Here is a 19,176-nt window from a genome sequence, read left to right on the forward strand (position 1 = left end):
TGCATTTAGATTTAATACTTGATCAAAAGATTTACACGTGGAGAATTTCATATTTTCTATGCAAATAAATCTGTAATATATTATTCAGAAAGTTTCCAGTGTTTTGCTTATTCTGCAAGTACATAAATGGTCCCTTCTTTGCAATAAATGCTTAGGATTTAGTAGCTTTAAGATTGCAACCATAATATTGTATTCATGTGCAAATAGGGTTTTCCCCCCAATCATTTCAGAATCTTCCTTTGAAGCATTTTGATGATGTAACAGCTTGAAGTTTTCATTCTACTTCAATCAGGTTCTCAGCCAATTAATATTGCCTTTTATTTTTAGTGACATAAAAGATGATGAAAGTCACACTTATTTTTTTCCTTCAAGACAACTAACAGATTTTTATACCAATTCTTCCTTCCTGCTCTGATAATAAAGTAATACAGTGGATTTCTACACAATGGGCAGGAAAAATCCCCCATATAAATGATATCCAAACAGGCTGTAGAAATGATATATAAACTCTGTTAAATGTTAACAAAAATTTTTTGGATACCATAGTGAATCAATGATGAAATCATTTAATATTACATTTTTTTCAATTTAAAAATATTTTCCATATTGAAAACCATCTATCTATTAGTTCTAAACTTACTCTGAATTACTTTGGAGTATATTTAAAATCAGTTTTTAAGATATAGTCTGTGAAATAGGAAATAAGAATGCATTGTTTATTTCATAGCCTTTAGAAAAGTGCTAAAAAAGCCTGATAAGTACGTAAAAGCAGGATCAAAGACAAGAAAAGATTGCTGAGAATTGTCCTGTCCTGGGGCACATTGTGACATACACAGGGAACAAAACTTATCTGTGTACAGGGGTTTATTTTCTTTATCATAGAAATAAAGACTGAGTTTAGAAATGGAATTGCCTTTTAAGATTTCAGTTTTGCAATAATCCCTCTTGTTGACTATTATCAATCATTAGATTGAATTATCCCTTTCAGATAATTACTCCATTCAGAAGGCTAATGCTATGTGCCGAGAACAGAAAAGAGATGGAGGATTGGATCAGTTCACTGAAGTCTGTACAAACCAGAGAGTCTTATGAGGTAAAATAGCATATCCCTGATATTTTGTGTTCTTAGAGCATGGATGTTAACTAAAGAGCTAAAGCTATGCTGTGCAACTTGTTTAAGCCAGATTTTTTTTTTTAACTTAAAGCAATGTGCTTTAGTGTTAAAAGTGACAGATTTGAAATTTTGATCAGAACTATATAGTATGTACATTTCCAAGTAGTCCAGTGTCTGCAGTCTTGTTCTCTTATTTGGCAAATCTGTTCAAATGTCTCATTTCTAGGTGGCCCAGTTTAACGTGGAACATTTCTCAGGGATGCATAACTGGTACGCCTGCTCCCATGCCCGCCCCACCTTCTGTAACGTATGCAGAGAAAGTCTTTCTGGAGTTACCTCCCATGGCCTGTCCTGTGAAGGTACTGTAGCATTGAGCCCAGTCCTCTCCCAATTGTAAAGGTACAATAGACACACCACACTGGGAAAGCTGTAGCTGGGGAGATCTAAGCTGGAATACATTGTTTAAGGTTGATTGGAGTTTAATCTTGAGCGTTGTACACATAGTACTAATTTGGGAAATATTCTTGCTCTGGGAATGATAACATAAGATTGTCTGAAAGGAAACATAAATCAAAATATAGCATTTCTCTCTTAAGGATCTAGGAACTAGAATCTAAAAACATAGCTTTGTATAACATTCTAGTGTTCTTAATTCTGATTATGAAACACAAAACGTTTTATCAGGACAATATATATTCTTTGACAGAATTCCTGATTGTTAGTAGTATTGCTTTACTTGAAACTTTTTAAAAAATTTGTAGTAATAGGGATTGAACCCAGGGTTTCATGCATTGTTAAGCAAGTGCTGTACCATGAAACATTTTTAAAGTAATTTATTAGGAATTAATTTTTTATTAGTTAATTAATTTTTCAGTTAACTGATTGATCAATGTTTGCAGTGCTGGGGATTGAACCCAGGGCCACATACATTCTAGATAAGCATTCTACCTCTGAGTTACAGCCTCAGCCCTGATGTCATCTTTTTTTTTTTTTTTTAATTTAATTGATTTTATTTTTTAAATACACAACAGTGGAATACATTATAATTCTTACTACACATATAAAGAACAATTTCTCATATCTTTGTATATAAAGTGTGTTCACGCCAATACATGTCTTTATACATGTAGTTTGTGTCATCTTTTTAAACTTCTTTAAAGTTTTCTAAAAATAAGGACTATTAGTGAGGTTCTCTTTTTGGTATTGTTGTTTGCAGAGCCAGGGGATTGAACCAGGGCTTCGCACATGCTAGGCAAGTGCAGTATGTGAAGTATTTTTTAATTTAAGTACAGGGATTATCAGAAACAAGTATTTTAATCATTACCAAGAGAGAACTGATAACATCTTTAGACTGATTTAATTTCATAATTCAGTGATGAGGTATGAAAAGTGTTATACTGCTTTTTGAAATATATCTAATGCCAATGCCAGTGTCTTTCTCTGATAAGACACTATTACAGATAATTTTGAATATAGTTAATTATGATTAAATAATAAAATAATGACAGAGCCACAGTTTTAATTGATGTTAAATTTATGACTAACAATAAGTAAATAAGATCAATAACTCTTGGGCTGGGTGGTGGATCTGCGGTAGAGTACTTGCCTAGCACGTGCGAGGCCCTGGGTTTGATCCTCAGCCCCACATATAAAATAATTAAAATAAAGATATTGTGTCCAACTACAACTAAAATAAATAAATATTAAAAATATCAATAACTCTTGTTTCAGCCATTTACTACAATGCATAGCAATACACGCACAATGGTAAGGAATAGAGCTCAACCATTAAACCCCCTCCCATAGCCACCATTACAAACTGTTACCAGAAGTAGTTTAACACAATTAGATTGTTCTCATCTGTCAAATGGGTATAATAGTCATTTATACCTCAGCACTATGAAGATTAAATGAGGGAATGCATGCAAACTGCTTTTCTGATTAAATACATCATAGGAAATTGTCACTGTGCTCTATAAGGAATTGATCCAGTAAGTAGTTCCAGATTGGATCAGAGGCCTGACACATTCAAGTTCATGAAGGTGAAAATTTGGAGAAGCCATTAAACTTTATTCTTTAGATTTAATGAATTTCAGACAAAGATATAATTGGCTTTTCTGTCTTTACTAATACAGAAGGGTTTATGTGGGTCTGAATAACTCATACTAGGTCTGTAATATTATATGGTGCTGTTCTGAAGATCCTTTAACTGTTACCTGATGGTTTCTATTCCCAAAATGGCTTAAAAACGATAACCAGGTTTAAGATAACTCTGTGATAGCCCTCTGACTTGAAATTTATCTGCTAAGTATATTTGATTATTTAGTAATTGAGTCAATAAAGGAATGATTGAACATTTTTTCTAAGCATTTTAAAAGAAAATAAAAATTACTTCAGTTGGTGAGAATAAGAAACTTAAAAGTCTTTTTTTTTTTTTTTTTAAAGAGAGAGTGAGAGAGGGGAGAGAGAGAGAGTGAGAGAGGGGAGAGAGAGAGAATTTTTAATATTTATTTTTTAGTTCTCGGCGAACACAACATCTTTGTTGGTATGTGGTGCTGAGGATCGAACCCGGGCCGCACGCATGCCAGGCGAGCGCGCTACCGCTTGAGCCACATCCCCAGCCCCTTAAAAGTCTTTAAATACATTTGTTATATCCTTCTATAAAAGACATATTCTTTCTACCCTTTTAAAAAAAAAGTCTTCCATGCTTATTTAATTATGTCAAAATGGATTTTACTGTCATGTATAACTAAAGAGAACCAGAAAAAAGTCTCAATTATTGGATTAAAAATTTCTTCAAAAGATTATGCATTAATATTTGTTTTCTCTGCTGGCAAAAATTTAAATCTGCAGTATTTTGTCTATTCATATTTTTAAAATGGTAGGAGAAGCTTTCAAAATCCCAAATGTTTTATTCTATGAGAATATGGCCATCCTGGATATTTTATCATATTCAAAGTTAAACTTTTGAGACCCCTCCTCCCATTAAATGTGAATATACTACTTACATATTAAACCTAAAAACATAGGGATAAACAGGCTTTACAAGTTATAATGGAGATGCAAATATAATAAAAATTCGTTTAATAGTGAAGATTAACAACTTTATATTAGAGTGAAATTCAGCTTTTGGTGTATGAAGCCATCAATAAATTCACTTGACCTTTAGGTTCTTGTTTTTCACCATAATATGAGACTGTACTGATTTGTCTTCTAGACTTGTATTGAATTATAAGTAAACTTATTGTTTTAAAGTCTTGCACATGTAAAATACTGTATGAATGAAAAATGGAAGACAGAAAATAATTTTCATTAAAAAATCTTAAGTATTTGAGAGTGTAAATTATCATAATTAGAATATAATTGTCCTTCATAGTTACTTCAATAGTAACTTGGCCAAAAATATTGAACAGTCATTTTCTTTTCAATCAACAGTATCAAATATGTCAACATGGCTACCTATGAAATTTTGTCTTAACTATTGTTTACCACAAAGATTCAGTTTGATAAAGATGAAATATTACAGTAAAAATAATTTTGCCACCTGACAATATATTTATTAAGTTCTGTGGTTTTAAGAATGGCTTTATAGGTCAGGGGAAAGTGCTTTACTCTAAAATAATTTGGAGAAATGTAATTGTCACCTAACAAAGTTAAGGTGCCCATTAATTATTTCTATTTCTTAGTGACCATAACAACAGTCTGGCTTGTTTATTACTATTGTTCTATGTTATATTAAGCAACTTTGTCATTCTCAAGGCTCAATGTATGAAGCACTTAGTTATTATAAAAAGTGTGATTTTTATTGTTTTTAAATTGTTTTTTAGTTGTAGATGGACACAATTTTATTTTTATGTGGTGCTGAGGATTGAACCCAGTGCCTCACGTGTAAGGCAGGCATTGATTTTTATTTTTAATGAACTGCTTGATTTTTCTGAGAGAGAGAGAGAGAGAGAGAGAGAGAGAGAGAGAGAGAGAGAGAGAGAGAGAATTTTTTAATATTTATTTTTTAGTTTTTGGTGGACACAACATCTTTATTTTATTTTTATGTGGCGCTGAGGATCGAACCCAGTGCCCCGTGCATGCCAGGCGAGCATGCTACCACATTCTCAGCCCCGTTGTTTGATTTTTAATGGCAAAAATTTTTAAAAGCCATGAAATTATACTATTACTCTCTTTTATGTTCGTCTTTTCCCTGCTTGAAAAGCAAGCATTGACTGTTAATATCAAGTGCTTTTTTTTTTTGCTTATAAAACACCCTGAGGATTCTGGTATAGACCATTTTAGGACCTCACTTTATTTTGTTTAATTTTTGAATTTTTATTTTTTAAAATTTTGAGACAAGGTCCTACTAAGTTGCGTAGGCTGACCTAAGACTTCTGATCCTCTTGCCACAGGCTCCCAAATAGCAGGGATTGATGACAGGAGGGTACTACTGCACTTGGCTAGAACCCCATTTTGGGGAAATAGTCTTACAGATGAAAAGACCTGGAGGTACTAAACAATTGTAGTTCAAAGTAGTTACTGCCTACGGTTCTGTGTCTTCACCCTTACTATCAGCAACAAAATTTAATTGAAAGATTATTGCATTCTATATGAAGTCGCTTATAACAATAACAGTATTATTGCCAAAAAGAATTTTTCAGGGTATATAAAAGAAGAGGTAAGTGAAACATCTCCAATATGTGTAGACCAGTGTTTTTCAAGAACAGATCAGTAAGTAGCCATTTATGTATTGGCTTGTTGAAGCCTGAATCATGTTGAACATGTTTTAAAATATTTATTGTTTAGTTGTAGTTGGACACAATATTTTATTTATTTATTTTTTAAATGTGGTGCTGAGGATTGAACCCAGAGCCTTGCGTGTGCTAGGCGAGCGCTCTACCACTGAGCTACAACCCCAGCCCCATGTTGAACATTTGATAACAGACATCTTGGATATTTTATCCAGACCTTTCATTTCAATGTACATCAAATTAAGACAGTTCAAAGATAATAAGTAGTATGTAACACATAAGTAGTATGTAACACATTTACAAATGTTTAACAATTGATAGAAAAAGTGAAAAAAATCATATGAGAAAAAGCCATCTTACATTTAAATTTAGCGGCCGCCACCTTATTAATTTCCTTTGAAATGATCTCTACTTTTAACTAGTTATCTGAAAACTTAGGAACTGTTATACCATCGGCATCTACACGTGCTTGGATAATTTGTATTACTGGAAAGATAAATGTGTTTAGTAGTAGTCAAGTTCCAATTTTCATAAACGCGTTTAATTTTTCAAATAACCTGTGGTTTACTTGTTTTACCAAATATGTGCTGCTTCTTTCCTAGTTGTTTTAATTTTCTTTTATAAACTTCTTTATGAAAATATAGCTGGGAAGAATTAATGAAGAGTAGTGGTGACATTATTTTACCAATCCTTTCTCCTACATTTATAATATAGTCATCCCAACATAATATTTTTAAAAGATGGAGTCATCTTATGACCTTCTCAGCCTATTTCCCATGATGACTTGTTATTTTCATGATGTACTTACAATTTTTTTTTGTGTATGTGTGTGTGTGTGTGTGTGTGTGTGCACGCGCGTGCGCTAAGGATTGAACTTAGGGATGTTTTACTACTGAGCCACATCCCCCCAGGTCTTTTTTTGTTTGTTTTTTTAATTTCAAGACAGGGTATCACTATGTTGCTGAGGCTGGCCTTGAACTTGGGGTCGTCCTGCTTCAGCCTCCTGAGTTGCTGGGATTCCAGGCATATGCCACCACTCCTGTCTTGTACTTGGATTTTAAAACTCCTCTGAATTTTCTTGATCTTTCTGATGTTTTCAAACCTATTAATATAAGTAAATATATTAGGTACACAGAACAATGCAAATATCAGAAATGTGTGCATCTCAATGAATTTTCTTAAATTCATTCATATAATTAGCACTCAGATTAAGAAATAGGATGTAATCAGTATCCTTGTTACTGAATTTTATTTGCTTGTGCATGTGTGTGTGTGTCAGTCTCCCTTCTCAAGAACTAATTATTTTCTATTTATCTCATTTTTGTTTATCCATGAAGCAATCGATCTGTAACTCTGTATGTGATTCATAAATGCAAGTCTGTATTAGTTTTTTAGAATACAATTAGTATCATTGGAGATTAGTTTAAATTTTTAAAAATCTTTGTTTTCTTTTTCTCTCCTTTCTATCCCTTTTAAAAATTTCACGCATGATGACTTTTAGTGTTGGTGCAAAAGTACTTTAAAATGATTAACTTATTTTATTTTCCTTTTTAGTGTGTAAATTCAAGGCTCACAAAAGATGTGCAGTGAGGGCAACTAATAACTGTAAATGGACAACCCTGGCCTCCATTGGAAAGGACATCATAGAGGACGAAGACGGAGTAAGCTGCTGTCTGCCCTTGCTCTCTTCCTGGTGCCTCCTCTCTTATTTTCTGCTCTTGGGGGAAATACTGATAGTTTAAGTGGGAGTGTTTATTATCAGGATGAAATAGGTTTTATTTGTGAGTTTTTTATTTTTAATTCATTGCTTTATAGCTTTCCCTCACTCTTGGATTTTGAGGGAACTCTGTTAAGATTAGGGCTTAGGAATGACTGCTGGACCTGGCTGGTGTAACAGAAGGTCACACTCTGTGATCTTTAAGGTTTAGAGGAGGTTTATTCTGCAGACTCTGGGGTTTCCTCTCTGCAGTACCCCTACCTTAAAAAACGTCTCCTGCATTGCACTGCATAGGTGAATCTCTGACAGCCTTTAGTGGGCCATGTATCATGACCCTTTGTCTTTTCTCCTCAACTAGATTTGCACCTGAATCCCAAAGGGGCAGGCCTTTCGTCTTATTTACTTTGTCTCCCTACAGGGCTTAGGCATAATAGATACTCAATAAATCTGGTATACATGAGTGCCATGCAGGATGCCTGTTATTGACTCCATAGAGTAACAAATCATTCAGTACCTTCCCAAGGGTAAGAACAGTGTTCTCCACAGTCTTCACTTTGGCTGCCCTTTTTTCCTGCCCGACAGCTCGCTATGCCTCACCAATGGCTTGAGGGCAACTTGCCCGTGAGTGCCAAGTGTGCTGTCTGTGACAAAACGTGTGGCAGTGTTCTCCGTCTACAGGATTGGAAATGTCTTTGGTGTAAAACAATGGTAAGGATTTGCAAACATTTCATACATTTTCACTATCTTATTTGCTTACCGTGGACATCTGTGTGGTTCAGAAGCAAAGCAAAGACCTTCATGGCAGAGCCTGACAGCATAGCCCATTGTGGCATTCATGGCTTGTTAAATAGTGTTTTCCTTCCAGTTCCATATTTTCCATCCCCTGACCCCATTCCTGGTCATTTTTCAAATGCCCCGTTTGTAATATTTTCTCTTACTCACATATTTCCTATGTCTCAGAATCTCTTTCCTACAGATCTATTGTTTTCCATTTTGCTTTCACTGCACAGTGATCTGCTGTTTTCTCTATTATACCTGGTGCACATAGAAAGTCCTTTTTTGTGCTGCCAGATTTGGGTTAACATATGAAGTGTGATTTTTCTGCAGTACCATGTGTGTCCTCTGACCGACAGAAAGCCAAGTTCAATGTGCTATGCACTGATGTAATTTAAATGATATAAACTTAGGTCATATAATAAATAGCTTTAAACTTCTCTGCATGTACAGGAAAGAAGTAAAAAGTTCACCCAGCATCATGTGAATCATCAGCAAAGAACAGTCTCATATATGCCAGATATCATATAGTCAGGGCTCCTGGGCTGCATGAGGACATTGATAGAGAAGGGAAGTCATGCCAACAGTAGCATAGGGCTCAAAGACCACAGGACCACGAAGCCACAGCTGGGCATGCTTCTCTTACTCCTGGGTGCTGCTGTCTCAGGATGATAGTCCCTTGTGTTTTGGGACTGACTCATTTGTTGGTGATTTGCATCTTCTTTTCTTGCTGTCCAAATTTGTAAGTTGGACCAAATTTTATAGTGTGGAAAATCCATTGCTTTTGGGAAGTCTGTTGTAGATCAGCATAAGATGTGATAATATGTGCTGGTTTCCTATGAGATTGACTCCACAGGCCCCGGGGTTGGGGGGGGGGGAAGTCCTATGACTTTTTAGATAGTAATCTGTGATTCCTCTTAATTTTTAAACCAACTAAGATTTCCTTTGTCCTCATGCTTTTGTTATTTTTCATCATTTGCCTCTTTAATTAGCCACAGGCGTGTGTGTGTGTGTGTGTGTTTGTGTGTGTGTTTTGCTGGGGACCGAACCCAGGTCCTTGTACGTGCAAGGCAAGCACTCTATAAACTGAGCTATATCCCAGAGGCTTATTTTTGGTTTTTTACTTCTCTTATTTCACTGTCATATAACCTACAGACTGTGATGGGTGCCTTTCTGTGGACTCCCAGTATAGCCCTGACCCCTAAAGCCCTCTTATGCCATCCTTATTTTAAAGGAGTGCTATCCATAAGAAAGATTTTAAATCATCATTCCGCATAAGATTTATTTTGGGGGGAATGATCACTGATAGTATTTCCTGCTAATACATCTCATGTGGGATGAATCATTTTAGAAGGGTTTTGTGTAAATTGTCTTTACCTGCAGAATATATGTCTTTACTTTTATTTGGTCAGTAATTTTTAAACACTAATAATCTTCAAGGTAGGAGTTAATTAGGTTTCATTCTTGTTCCTTCTATTCATCCCCAACTTCAAAAAGTTTCACAAATAGAAGAGCAACATTATCTTGGGAAAACAACTGAAAAAAAATTTTTTTTTTAAAGAGAGAGTGAGAGAGGAGAGAGAGAGAGAGAATTTTTTAATATTTATTTTTTAGTTCTCGGCGGACACAACATCTTTGTTGGTATGTGGTGCTGAGGATCGAACCCGGGCCGCACGCATGCCAGGCGAGCGCGCTACCGCTTGAGCCACATCCCCAGCCCAACAACTGAAATTTAATAGCAATTTAAATGAGGTGTATGGGATGGAACCATTCTAGAGTGTCTTTTCCCTCTTTTTTCCTACCCCACCCTGGGTAAGTTACACCTGTTGGTTTCTGGCACCATCACCTCTGTAATGCCTCTCTTAGCCTCGAATTTCTTGTGCACTATCATTTATCTTTTTATATATTACTTTACCTGTAAAATGTGAGTTTCTTTCTTTTTTAAAAAACTATTTTTTAGTTGTAGATGGACACAATACTTTTATTTATTTTTATGTGATACTGAGGATGGAACCCAGTGCCTCACATATGCTAGGCAAGTGCTCTACCACCAAGCTACAACCCCAACCACTAGAATGTGAATTTCTAACAGCAGGCTATCTAGGGCTGAAAACATAGTCATTTAGGGAAAACAAATAAACAAAAGAAAGCAAAAAAAAAAAAAAAAAAACCGCTGCCAAGTCCGAAAGCCCATAGTTCCATAACCCTGAAGGTTTAAGTCATAATTTTAAAATCAGTGAATATACAACTTTATCTTCTGCTTTTCTCACTTAGATTATTATAAATAGCTTCCCATTTTGCTCCATGATTCTCATGTATTTTTATATTCCTTTTACAACTATCCATGTATACTAGTTTTTATAAAATGCATTTTGGTTGTTAATTATTATAAATCCTAATCAACTGTCCAAAAACAGTTGCTATTAAATTTGCTAAAAACTGCTATTAAATCTCACTTATTTCTGAAGAGTGTTGATAGAGGTTTAGTCAATGTGCCAGTTTTCTTAAAGCACTAATGATATAAAGTCCTATTAAATAAATGGTTTATGAAGCATCTGCTTTTACTAGCCAAAATATTTTGAAGGGTCTCTAGGTAAATACACAAAGTATTCTAAGTGGCCTGGCTCCTACTTTTTAGGTTAGCCTGCTTTGTTCTCAATAGTATCTTGACTGGCCTTGAAACTATGTTTCTTCATCGAGCATTTACCACAGGCTTGTGATGTGAATCCCTCTCCCTTTTCCTTGCAGTCTAGCTGAGAAAGTAGGCATGGGTGTGCTGATAGTGATGATAAAAAACACATGATAAAAGAAATGCGAATTATAAAAGAAATGCGAAAAAAACCACATGATAAAAGAAATGCGAGTTATAGGAGCATGGCAGAAAGAGCAGGCACATGGCAGGTTTCATTGTCATTAAGTCTGTAAGAATTTTTATATGGTAGATGTTATCGATTTGTTTTATGGGCATAATATTGACATATTGGAACTCTTTCCTCCTTTCTCCCTCTCTTCCCTTTTTCTTTTCCTCCTTCTCTTTCTCCCTCTGCATTTCCTCCCTTTTCTTACTCTCTCCTTGCCTTCAGCATTCATTGACCATATCCCTTGTTTGAGACCATCACAGAAATAGGCCACATGGACCAAAATTATATTCCCATCACTAAAATGCTTAGTCTATTCCTTAGAAATATAGATACTGTGCCTTTAAAGTAACTTGTGAATTACTGAATATTTTGTGATGATGTTGATCCTAAATGATCATTTCTGTAGATGTAATTTATGACATAGAAAAATGCTTTGTTTTTATGATTCCCAAAGCTTTATTTGTTTATCATTAGGTACATACTGCCTGCAAAGATTATTATTTTCCTGTATGTCCACTTGGCCAATGCAAAGTATCTATCATACCTCCAATTGCACTAAATAGCACTGATTCTGATGGTATGTAATAGTAGTGTGAGTATGTGTATTTCTGGTATATTTAATATTGATATATGTACATTTATTTTCCTAGAATAAATAGAACTTAAGTTGGTTATTTTGGTCAATTTTTACATAATAATTCCATTTAAATTTCCGAATGGCATATTTAATTTGTAAAAGAATCTTTTAAAATGAAAGTTGTAACATAGCTATTAGCTTTGTTGGTAAAATTACCATGTATGAGACTTTTAGATTTTACATTTAAGTAAATAAAATAAGATCATTATCTTGTACTGAAGTATAATCTGAACAGGCTAATTTTTATAAGTGGTTTTTTCCACCATAATTGAAATTGCTCATTAGCATGGCTGTTATTAAAATTTGTTTTCTTATAATTTCATTGCAGAAATTTATATCCTATAAATGCATTCACTTTTTCCAGAATCTTACAACTTAATTGTAAGTGCTGAGGAAACTTTTCACAACACTGGTTTTAGGATAGCATACTAATAACTTCCTTCTAAGCAAGTTGTATTACAAAAGGCTTTTACCATGTACTGTTGTTAATGTCTGGCATTTATAATATTCTTTATGCCTTCTGAAATTTTAAGTAAATTAGGCCAATAAATATTTTAGGTATAAAGATATAAATCTTAAATAATATGATTTTTAAAACTTGTACTATTGATTGCCTCTCCCATCTCTGACATATCTAGGTTCTTTTATTTATTATAAATTTCAATATTTTCTCAAGTCTTATCAAAGAACAGTTAAATCATTTAAAAATAGTAAAAATAATCATATGAATTCTTTACAAATGTGAATTTATGGACTTTGCTTAGTTTTTCTCATAATTATATTGTTAAGACAGATGGTATATCTCAAATTATCTATGGTTAATACTTCCCTTGTCTTTGTTATCATTTTTCATTATAGAACATATTTTTAAATGAGAAGTCCTATGTTCTTAGTATTTAAATAGTAAACCTCCACTTGTGAGTCTACATTATACCTGAGTGTTCTAATAATAAGCAAGATTTTTTATTTTTATGAATTTATCTTTTTTTCTGTGAATGTTCAGTAATAATTTAAAAAGGAAAATAGTACGTATTGCTCTTATGCTATATGTGTGTTTTTTGTTTTTTTTACAGGTTTCTGTAGAGCAACATTTTCATTCTGTGTTAGTCCTTTATTGGTTTTTGTCAATTCTAAGAGTGGAGATAATCAGGGAGTCAAGTTTCTTCGTCGTTTTAAACAATTGCTAAATCCGGCTCAGGTGTTTGATTTAATGAACGGAGGTCCTCATTTGGGGTAATTCGTTATTGATAAATATTATTTGAATGAAATATAGTACTAGGCATGAATTGTGTCTAGCTTTTCATCTCATGAAAATTATTGATTCCACTTGATCTCCTATGTTGGTCTTCTCTCCTTCTCCCTTATTTAAAGCTTTCATTATTTAAAGTTTTAATATAAGCTTTTTGACAGTTATATAAATCTCTTGTATAAATTCCCTATTTTTTACCAAAATTTCCAAATTTCAAATTTATTAAGAAAAATTTTTATATATATTTTATATCAAACACTACTATCAATTTGTTTAACTCCAAGAAGGATCAATTTCCATAAATATAAAATAAAAGCTAATATTAGAAAAATTATTTTCAAGGAAGGCTAGTATTAATTTATATATAATGTACATAATCAGTGATTTCACCACGTTAACAGATGTTATCGCGGATCTCAAGGACAGTTCCTCAAGAATTTGACTTAGGGGCTAGGGTTGTGGCTGAGTGGTAGAGTGCTTGCCTAGCATGAATGAGATACTGGGTTCAATCCCTAGCATCACATAAAAAAAACTAAATCAACAAAATAAAGACATTGTGTTCATCTACAACTAAAAATATTTTTTTAAAAAAGAATTTGACTTTCACATAAATGACAACAAAATACTTTGGCTGACTCCCCCCCCCCGCCACCTCCCAGTTTTCTAGTATGTTATGTAACTTAAAATCTGAAAAAAAAATTAAATAGTATTTTTACTGAGGGGCGATATGCCTTGAGATACATTTTCAGTATTTGCATATGATTTTTCTGAAAGAGGATGCTGTGTCTTCTGATGGAGGGATCTTTAATCTCTATGTGATTTGCAAAGGTTACTCAGCTTTTCCTGAGGATTTCCCTGTGACCTTCAAGTATGAACACAGAAGTAAATATGAGAATTTTATTTTATTTTACTGCAGTCCTGGTTATTGAACCCAAGGCCTTGTACATACGAGGCAGTACTCTACTATTAAGCTGCATCCTAAGGGCAGAAATTGGGATTTTAGATACCAGTGCCTGAGAAGCACTCATTTACAAACTGACACTTTCCTCTGTCTTCTCTGTTTCTCTCCTTTTCTCTTTGTGTCTCTTGTCACTTTTGTCCCTTCAAGGTCTTCTCTCCTTTTTGCACTGCCTTTCTCTTTCTGAGTCTCAGGTCCTCTGTTTTACACAGACACTAGTTCTCTTCATTTATACCCTGCCCCTTCCCTAAGTACATCTCTCTCTTGCCCCTGATTGGATCCCAGCATTTTCTCAGATTTCCTCTCACCTTCTTTGTGTCTTCTGTTCTTTGGTAGTTTCATTCTCCTTTCTGACATGTCTGGTTTTTTTATAACTCTCCATACTTCTGTTAATTAATTAATTTAGGAATTTGTATAGGTGTGTATTTATTTTTGGTGCTAGGGATTGAGCCCAGGACCTCATACGTTTGAAGCATGTCCACTACCACCAAGCTACTGCCTCATCCACTCTCTTATACTCATGATATTTATTTTTCCCATTTATCCTTTAAGCCCCCAAAGATCTCTCTTTGTGAAGTTTCCTGGGGTTGTTCTTATGATATATTTTCCAGATTTCCCATTATACTTGAATTTTACAAAGGTACATTCAGGAGGTGAAATGTGTGGAAAGTTGAGATAAAAGCTGGTACTGGAGCTCAGTGGCAGAGCGCTTGCCTAGCATGTGTGAGGCACTGGGTTTGATCCTGAGCATCATGTAAAAATAAACAAACAAAATAAAGGCATTCTGTCCATCTACAGACAGACAGACAGAAACACACACACACACACACACACACACACACACAAATTAAAAAAAAAGAAAAGGAAAAAAAAGTTGAGATGAAGGGAGATAGAAGTGAAAGAATTGGCCAGAGACTAAGAGGAGAGGAGAAAAGGTGGGCTGACTGTACTTACGGCTGCATGTTGGCAAGGTTTGTAAGTGTCTTTAAGAATTGCTTCAGTGCAATTACTGGCATCCCATCCTCAATTCCCCCTGGTTTATAATTCTTAAGGATATAATATATCCTTCTTGTTAAAATAGGAAAGCCACCACTTTCACAATTTCATGTTTACCTGTAGTTCTTTCCTGCTTCTGCTTCGATTTTGTTTCCTTATTTCTTGCTCCCTTTTCCTCCATTCCTGCTTGTAATTCACTATCATTCTTTAGATTCAGAGATTTTCTTGAATTAAAAATTGCACTCAAAATAATTTTTATAGTATAATTAGTAGATAAATATGAGTTTTTATACCAATGCATGCAAGAATGACAAAGAATTAGAAAAAGTGATTTTTATTTATTTTTACTAAAATGAAATAATTTTTACTTTTAGTTTAAGATTATTTCAGAAGTTTGACAATTTCCGGATTCTTGTTTGCGGAGGAGATGGAAGTGTAGGCTGGGTTTTGTCAGAAATCGATAAACTCAACTTGAATAAACAGGCAAGTGCTAATTCTTTTACTTGCTAGTTGACGTGAATGTATACTGACATTATTTTCCAGAGAGGTGCAGAGTGTAATGGTCCTTATTTCTCAACTTTTCTGAAAGTCTCACCCTTGCACTCTCTCGTAGTGTCAGCTGGGAGTATTACCCTTGGGAACAGGCAATGACCTGGCTCGAGTTCTTGGCTGGGGAGGTTCATATGACGATGACACTCAACTTCCTCAGATTCTAGAGAAGCTGGAACGAGCCAGTACCAAGATGTTAGACAGGTAAGAGAAAATTCTCTACTAATCCTAGACTGAAAATGGCATCCAGAAATCACTTTTTGATAATTTAAATTTTACTGACTATACACCCATGAAGGCAGAGATTTCCTGGACTTGTCGACCATTTGCTCCCTGAGGTTGACAACCAGGCCTGAACAGAGTAGACACTCAATTAAGATATTTTCTGAATGAATGAATTTTTTATAAAACTGAGGGGAAACATCTCTTCTTGCATTCCAATGAATCCATTGTTCTAAAGAGTAGATTGATACCTAGGATGATAACTACTTTTAATCACTGTTCAAGTAGGAGAAATAAAATAGTTAATTTGCTGTGTGGTGGGGGGGTTAGTGAGTATGAAAAGTAGGACCCCCATCATCAGGTTGATTCAGAGAAGCGAAGACAAACTTTTTGTTTGTTAGAATATCTCTTCTTAATTATACACATTACAAACAAATTGTTCCAACAAGGAACTGAATTTTTAAAAAAGATAAAGCATCCTGTCCCCGGAACAGGGTAGTGTTAGGAAGACAGCTTTGAATGAAGGGCTTATCACTATATTTATGCTGTCCCTGCTCACATCCCATACCCACTTTCTCTCTGAGTAGCCCACATGTAAAACAGAAATCACAGTATGTAGCTGAGTGTGGTGCAGGAGGTGTTTAGAATTTGGGTATAGGGAATAACAGGATTTAGTAAGCAGCAATTACCCCACCCCATGAGTAGAAGACAAATGTCAAAATATCATTATAGACGTGAGGTAGCATGACTCAAAACAACATTGATAGGATTAGCCATCTGTGGAAGTCATCCCGAAAATAACAAATCTCATCAGGGAGCCACCAATCTAAAATGTAATTACTCTAAGATGAGCTATAACCAAATTAATTGTAACCTTGTCTGTCATAAGGTAATATTGTAATGCATGATTCTTTTGCTGACAGACTATTTGAAAAGAGAGCTGCACAGTAGAATATTCGTCTATATTTATCCAAAATTGTATGAGAAATACTCCTATAGTTTGACTGCATAGTCTAGGGTGAAGCTGGATTCAGTTTCTAATTCTTAAAAAAGCCTAGAGGTTTTCTTTAAAAAAAAAAAAATAATAGGAACACATGTGAGGAGATGGAAAAGTTAATTGGCTTGATGTGTAAATCAAAATATCAAATTGTACACCTTTATATATATATATATATATATATATATATATATATATATATATAGTTTTTATTTGTTGGTTATACCTGGGGGGATTGGAAATAAATAAATAAATAGAATCACCATTATTTATAAAAGAGCTTGGAGATGATTTACTGAACAACTGTCTGATTCTGTGCTTTCCAAACAACATGAAATATTTTAAATACTTTTTTCGTTAAAGATTTGAAGAGCACTGCTTCCTGCTGCATCCTAGGAAGTGTTGTTGGGTTTTTCCTCTACCCTGGATATGTGCTTTTCTATGGTATTCTAGATATTCACTTTTTAATTAGCTGAGAAATAGCATCTCCATAGTGAAACTCTTGCTTCATACCAACAAGCCTGGGGAAAACACAAGGAAAAAATTAAAATCAAGAGAGACTCAAAAACCTAGGAAATAAGAAAAATGGAATCCAATGTTATTGTTAGAAGCAAAAGAATATTTTGTTCCTTTTTCCCCTAATTTACTATTTGCAAAGATGTAAAGAAAAAAATCACTGTTTAATATTCCAAATCATATGTATCTATTCACTCCAATTATAAATTTATAGGATGGATTAGGGAAGCATTATGATGACTATTTTATTAAAATGTAAAATTGAGGCTTCTGTAGACAATGGGAATAAAAATAACTAGTATTTTCTTTCTGCCTGGCACTGCCAGTCATTTTACTCCTCAATCATCACTGCTCCTAAAGAGAACCAATATTGTCATCTCCATTTTCCTGGTAATACGAAGGTTTTTACATGATCAAAATTGCGTAGCTAGAAAGCACTAGAACTTGCAGTTTAGAGTTCCTTCAGTAGTTCCTAGGGTCTGTCTTCAACATTGCACTCTCTTGTCCTTAAACATATAGTCAGCAGAGAAGTTCTAGCTTTCTGGCCTCTGACTCTGCTAGCTGTTACTTCTGCCTGACTCGTTCCTCTCTTGCCACCACTTTCTCCTGCTTCTTCAGCTCCAACCATTTCTTATATAGGAGGGAGGTACGGCATGGAAGGTGTAGACATTGGATGAGTTTCTTTCCCTTTTTTTTAATTGCTCTTTTGACCAGAGAAGTATTTCCAGCTATCTAGAACTTGACTTTTATGTTTCCAATCGTGGTTTTCTCTGTTAGATACTTACAAATTTAATTGTTTTGTTTACTTCTACTATCCCTGTTTTCTGAGGTAGAATACACATTAGGAAAGCATTCTTCACTCTTGTGTTTTTAGACCCTGTTACTTTGAGATGTTCAATATATATCTGTTGCACAAATAGATGGGTGGATGGTTATATGAATGAATGAATGGCTTTCAGCATTCAAATATATATTTCTTCATAATATTTTCATGTTAAGAGTAGAATAGTAGCTTCAAACAACTACTCAGTTTATATATCCTAACACATAATATATGTTTATTGGAAGAATTCCTGGGAATTTGGGTTTTTATGCAAAGATTTATTCTCATTAGTCTGAATGATACACCAAGCTCAGTTTAAATACTGACCTTTGGATTTGCCTCTAGGTTGTATCATTGGATTCCATTTTTCTTAAAAGTCATATATTTTACTACTATTTTTATAATGCTTTGTTTCTGTGTAAAATCTTCATCTTACATTTTGTAGTCTACAGTAATGCCATGACCCAATATTTCTTTTCAGTTTTGGAAATTATTATTTTAGTTAGAAGGCTTGAATTATCCTAAGTTGATTGCTTTTCTCAAATACCAATGATTCAATGTTTGCTTTGAAATTAATATTAATAGTTAATTGAAATAAATTTGTTTGAATTAAGTATCATTTCTATTAACATTTCTCCCTCAATCCTATGCTTAAATTTATTCTTTCTTAAATTAGGAGTTCACCTATTTTGTTTCACATATGTATGTGTAAGTTGCTTTGGCAAGAATGATCGGTACATGGGAATACTGTGTTTTTCATAGGCTGTATACATTTATTTAATCTAGGACACTGTTTTGGAATTCTTGGTTGTGACGCATCAATAACTTGTAATCTACTTAATAATTTACAGTAATCATAATTTTAAAAGAATTGAATAAAAAAGTCACAATGCATTACACCTAATGAAGAATGAGAAGTCTTGTTACATTTGAACATTTCTTACTATGGGCATGCTCTTAAAACGTTTAGAAGTCGTCACTTCATGGAGAAATGGTAAAATGTTGAAATCATAAATATGAATCCAAT

At 34.1% G+C, this 19,176-nt stretch overlaps 1 protein-coding gene across 4 annotated transcripts in view; it reads left to right on the forward strand.

Moving 5' to 3' along the window:
- Dgkh (diacylglycerol kinase eta) overlaps positions 1-19,176 on the forward strand; it is a 185,474-nt gene that overhangs the window by 104,639 nt on the left and 61,659 nt on the right. For all 4 annotated transcript variants that reach the window (XM_078015867.1, XM_078015868.1, XM_078015869.1 and 1 more), the window contains exons 5-12: positions 989-1,093; positions 1,341-1,473; positions 7,405-7,511; positions 8,150-8,275; positions 11,677-11,779; positions 12,913-13,072; positions 15,417-15,525; positions 15,656-15,795. In XM_078015867.1, the coding sequence (XP_077871993.1) occupies positions 989-1,093; positions 1,341-1,473; positions 7,405-7,511; positions 8,150-8,275; positions 11,677-11,779; positions 12,913-13,072; positions 15,417-15,525; positions 15,656-15,795 (983 nt within the window). The remainder of the gene's footprint in view (positions 1-988; positions 1,094-1,340; positions 1,474-7,404; positions 7,512-8,149; positions 8,276-11,676; positions 11,780-12,912; positions 13,073-15,416; positions 15,526-15,655; positions 15,796-19,176) is intronic.

This window comes from Ictidomys tridecemlineatus, chromosome 6 (assembly GCF_052094955.1).
Source record: "Ictidomys tridecemlineatus isolate mIctTri1 chromosome 6, mIctTri1.hap1, whole genome shotgun sequence".
NCBI classification, from domain to species: Eukaryota; Metazoa; Chordata; class Mammalia; order Rodentia; family Sciuridae; genus Ictidomys; species Ictidomys tridecemlineatus.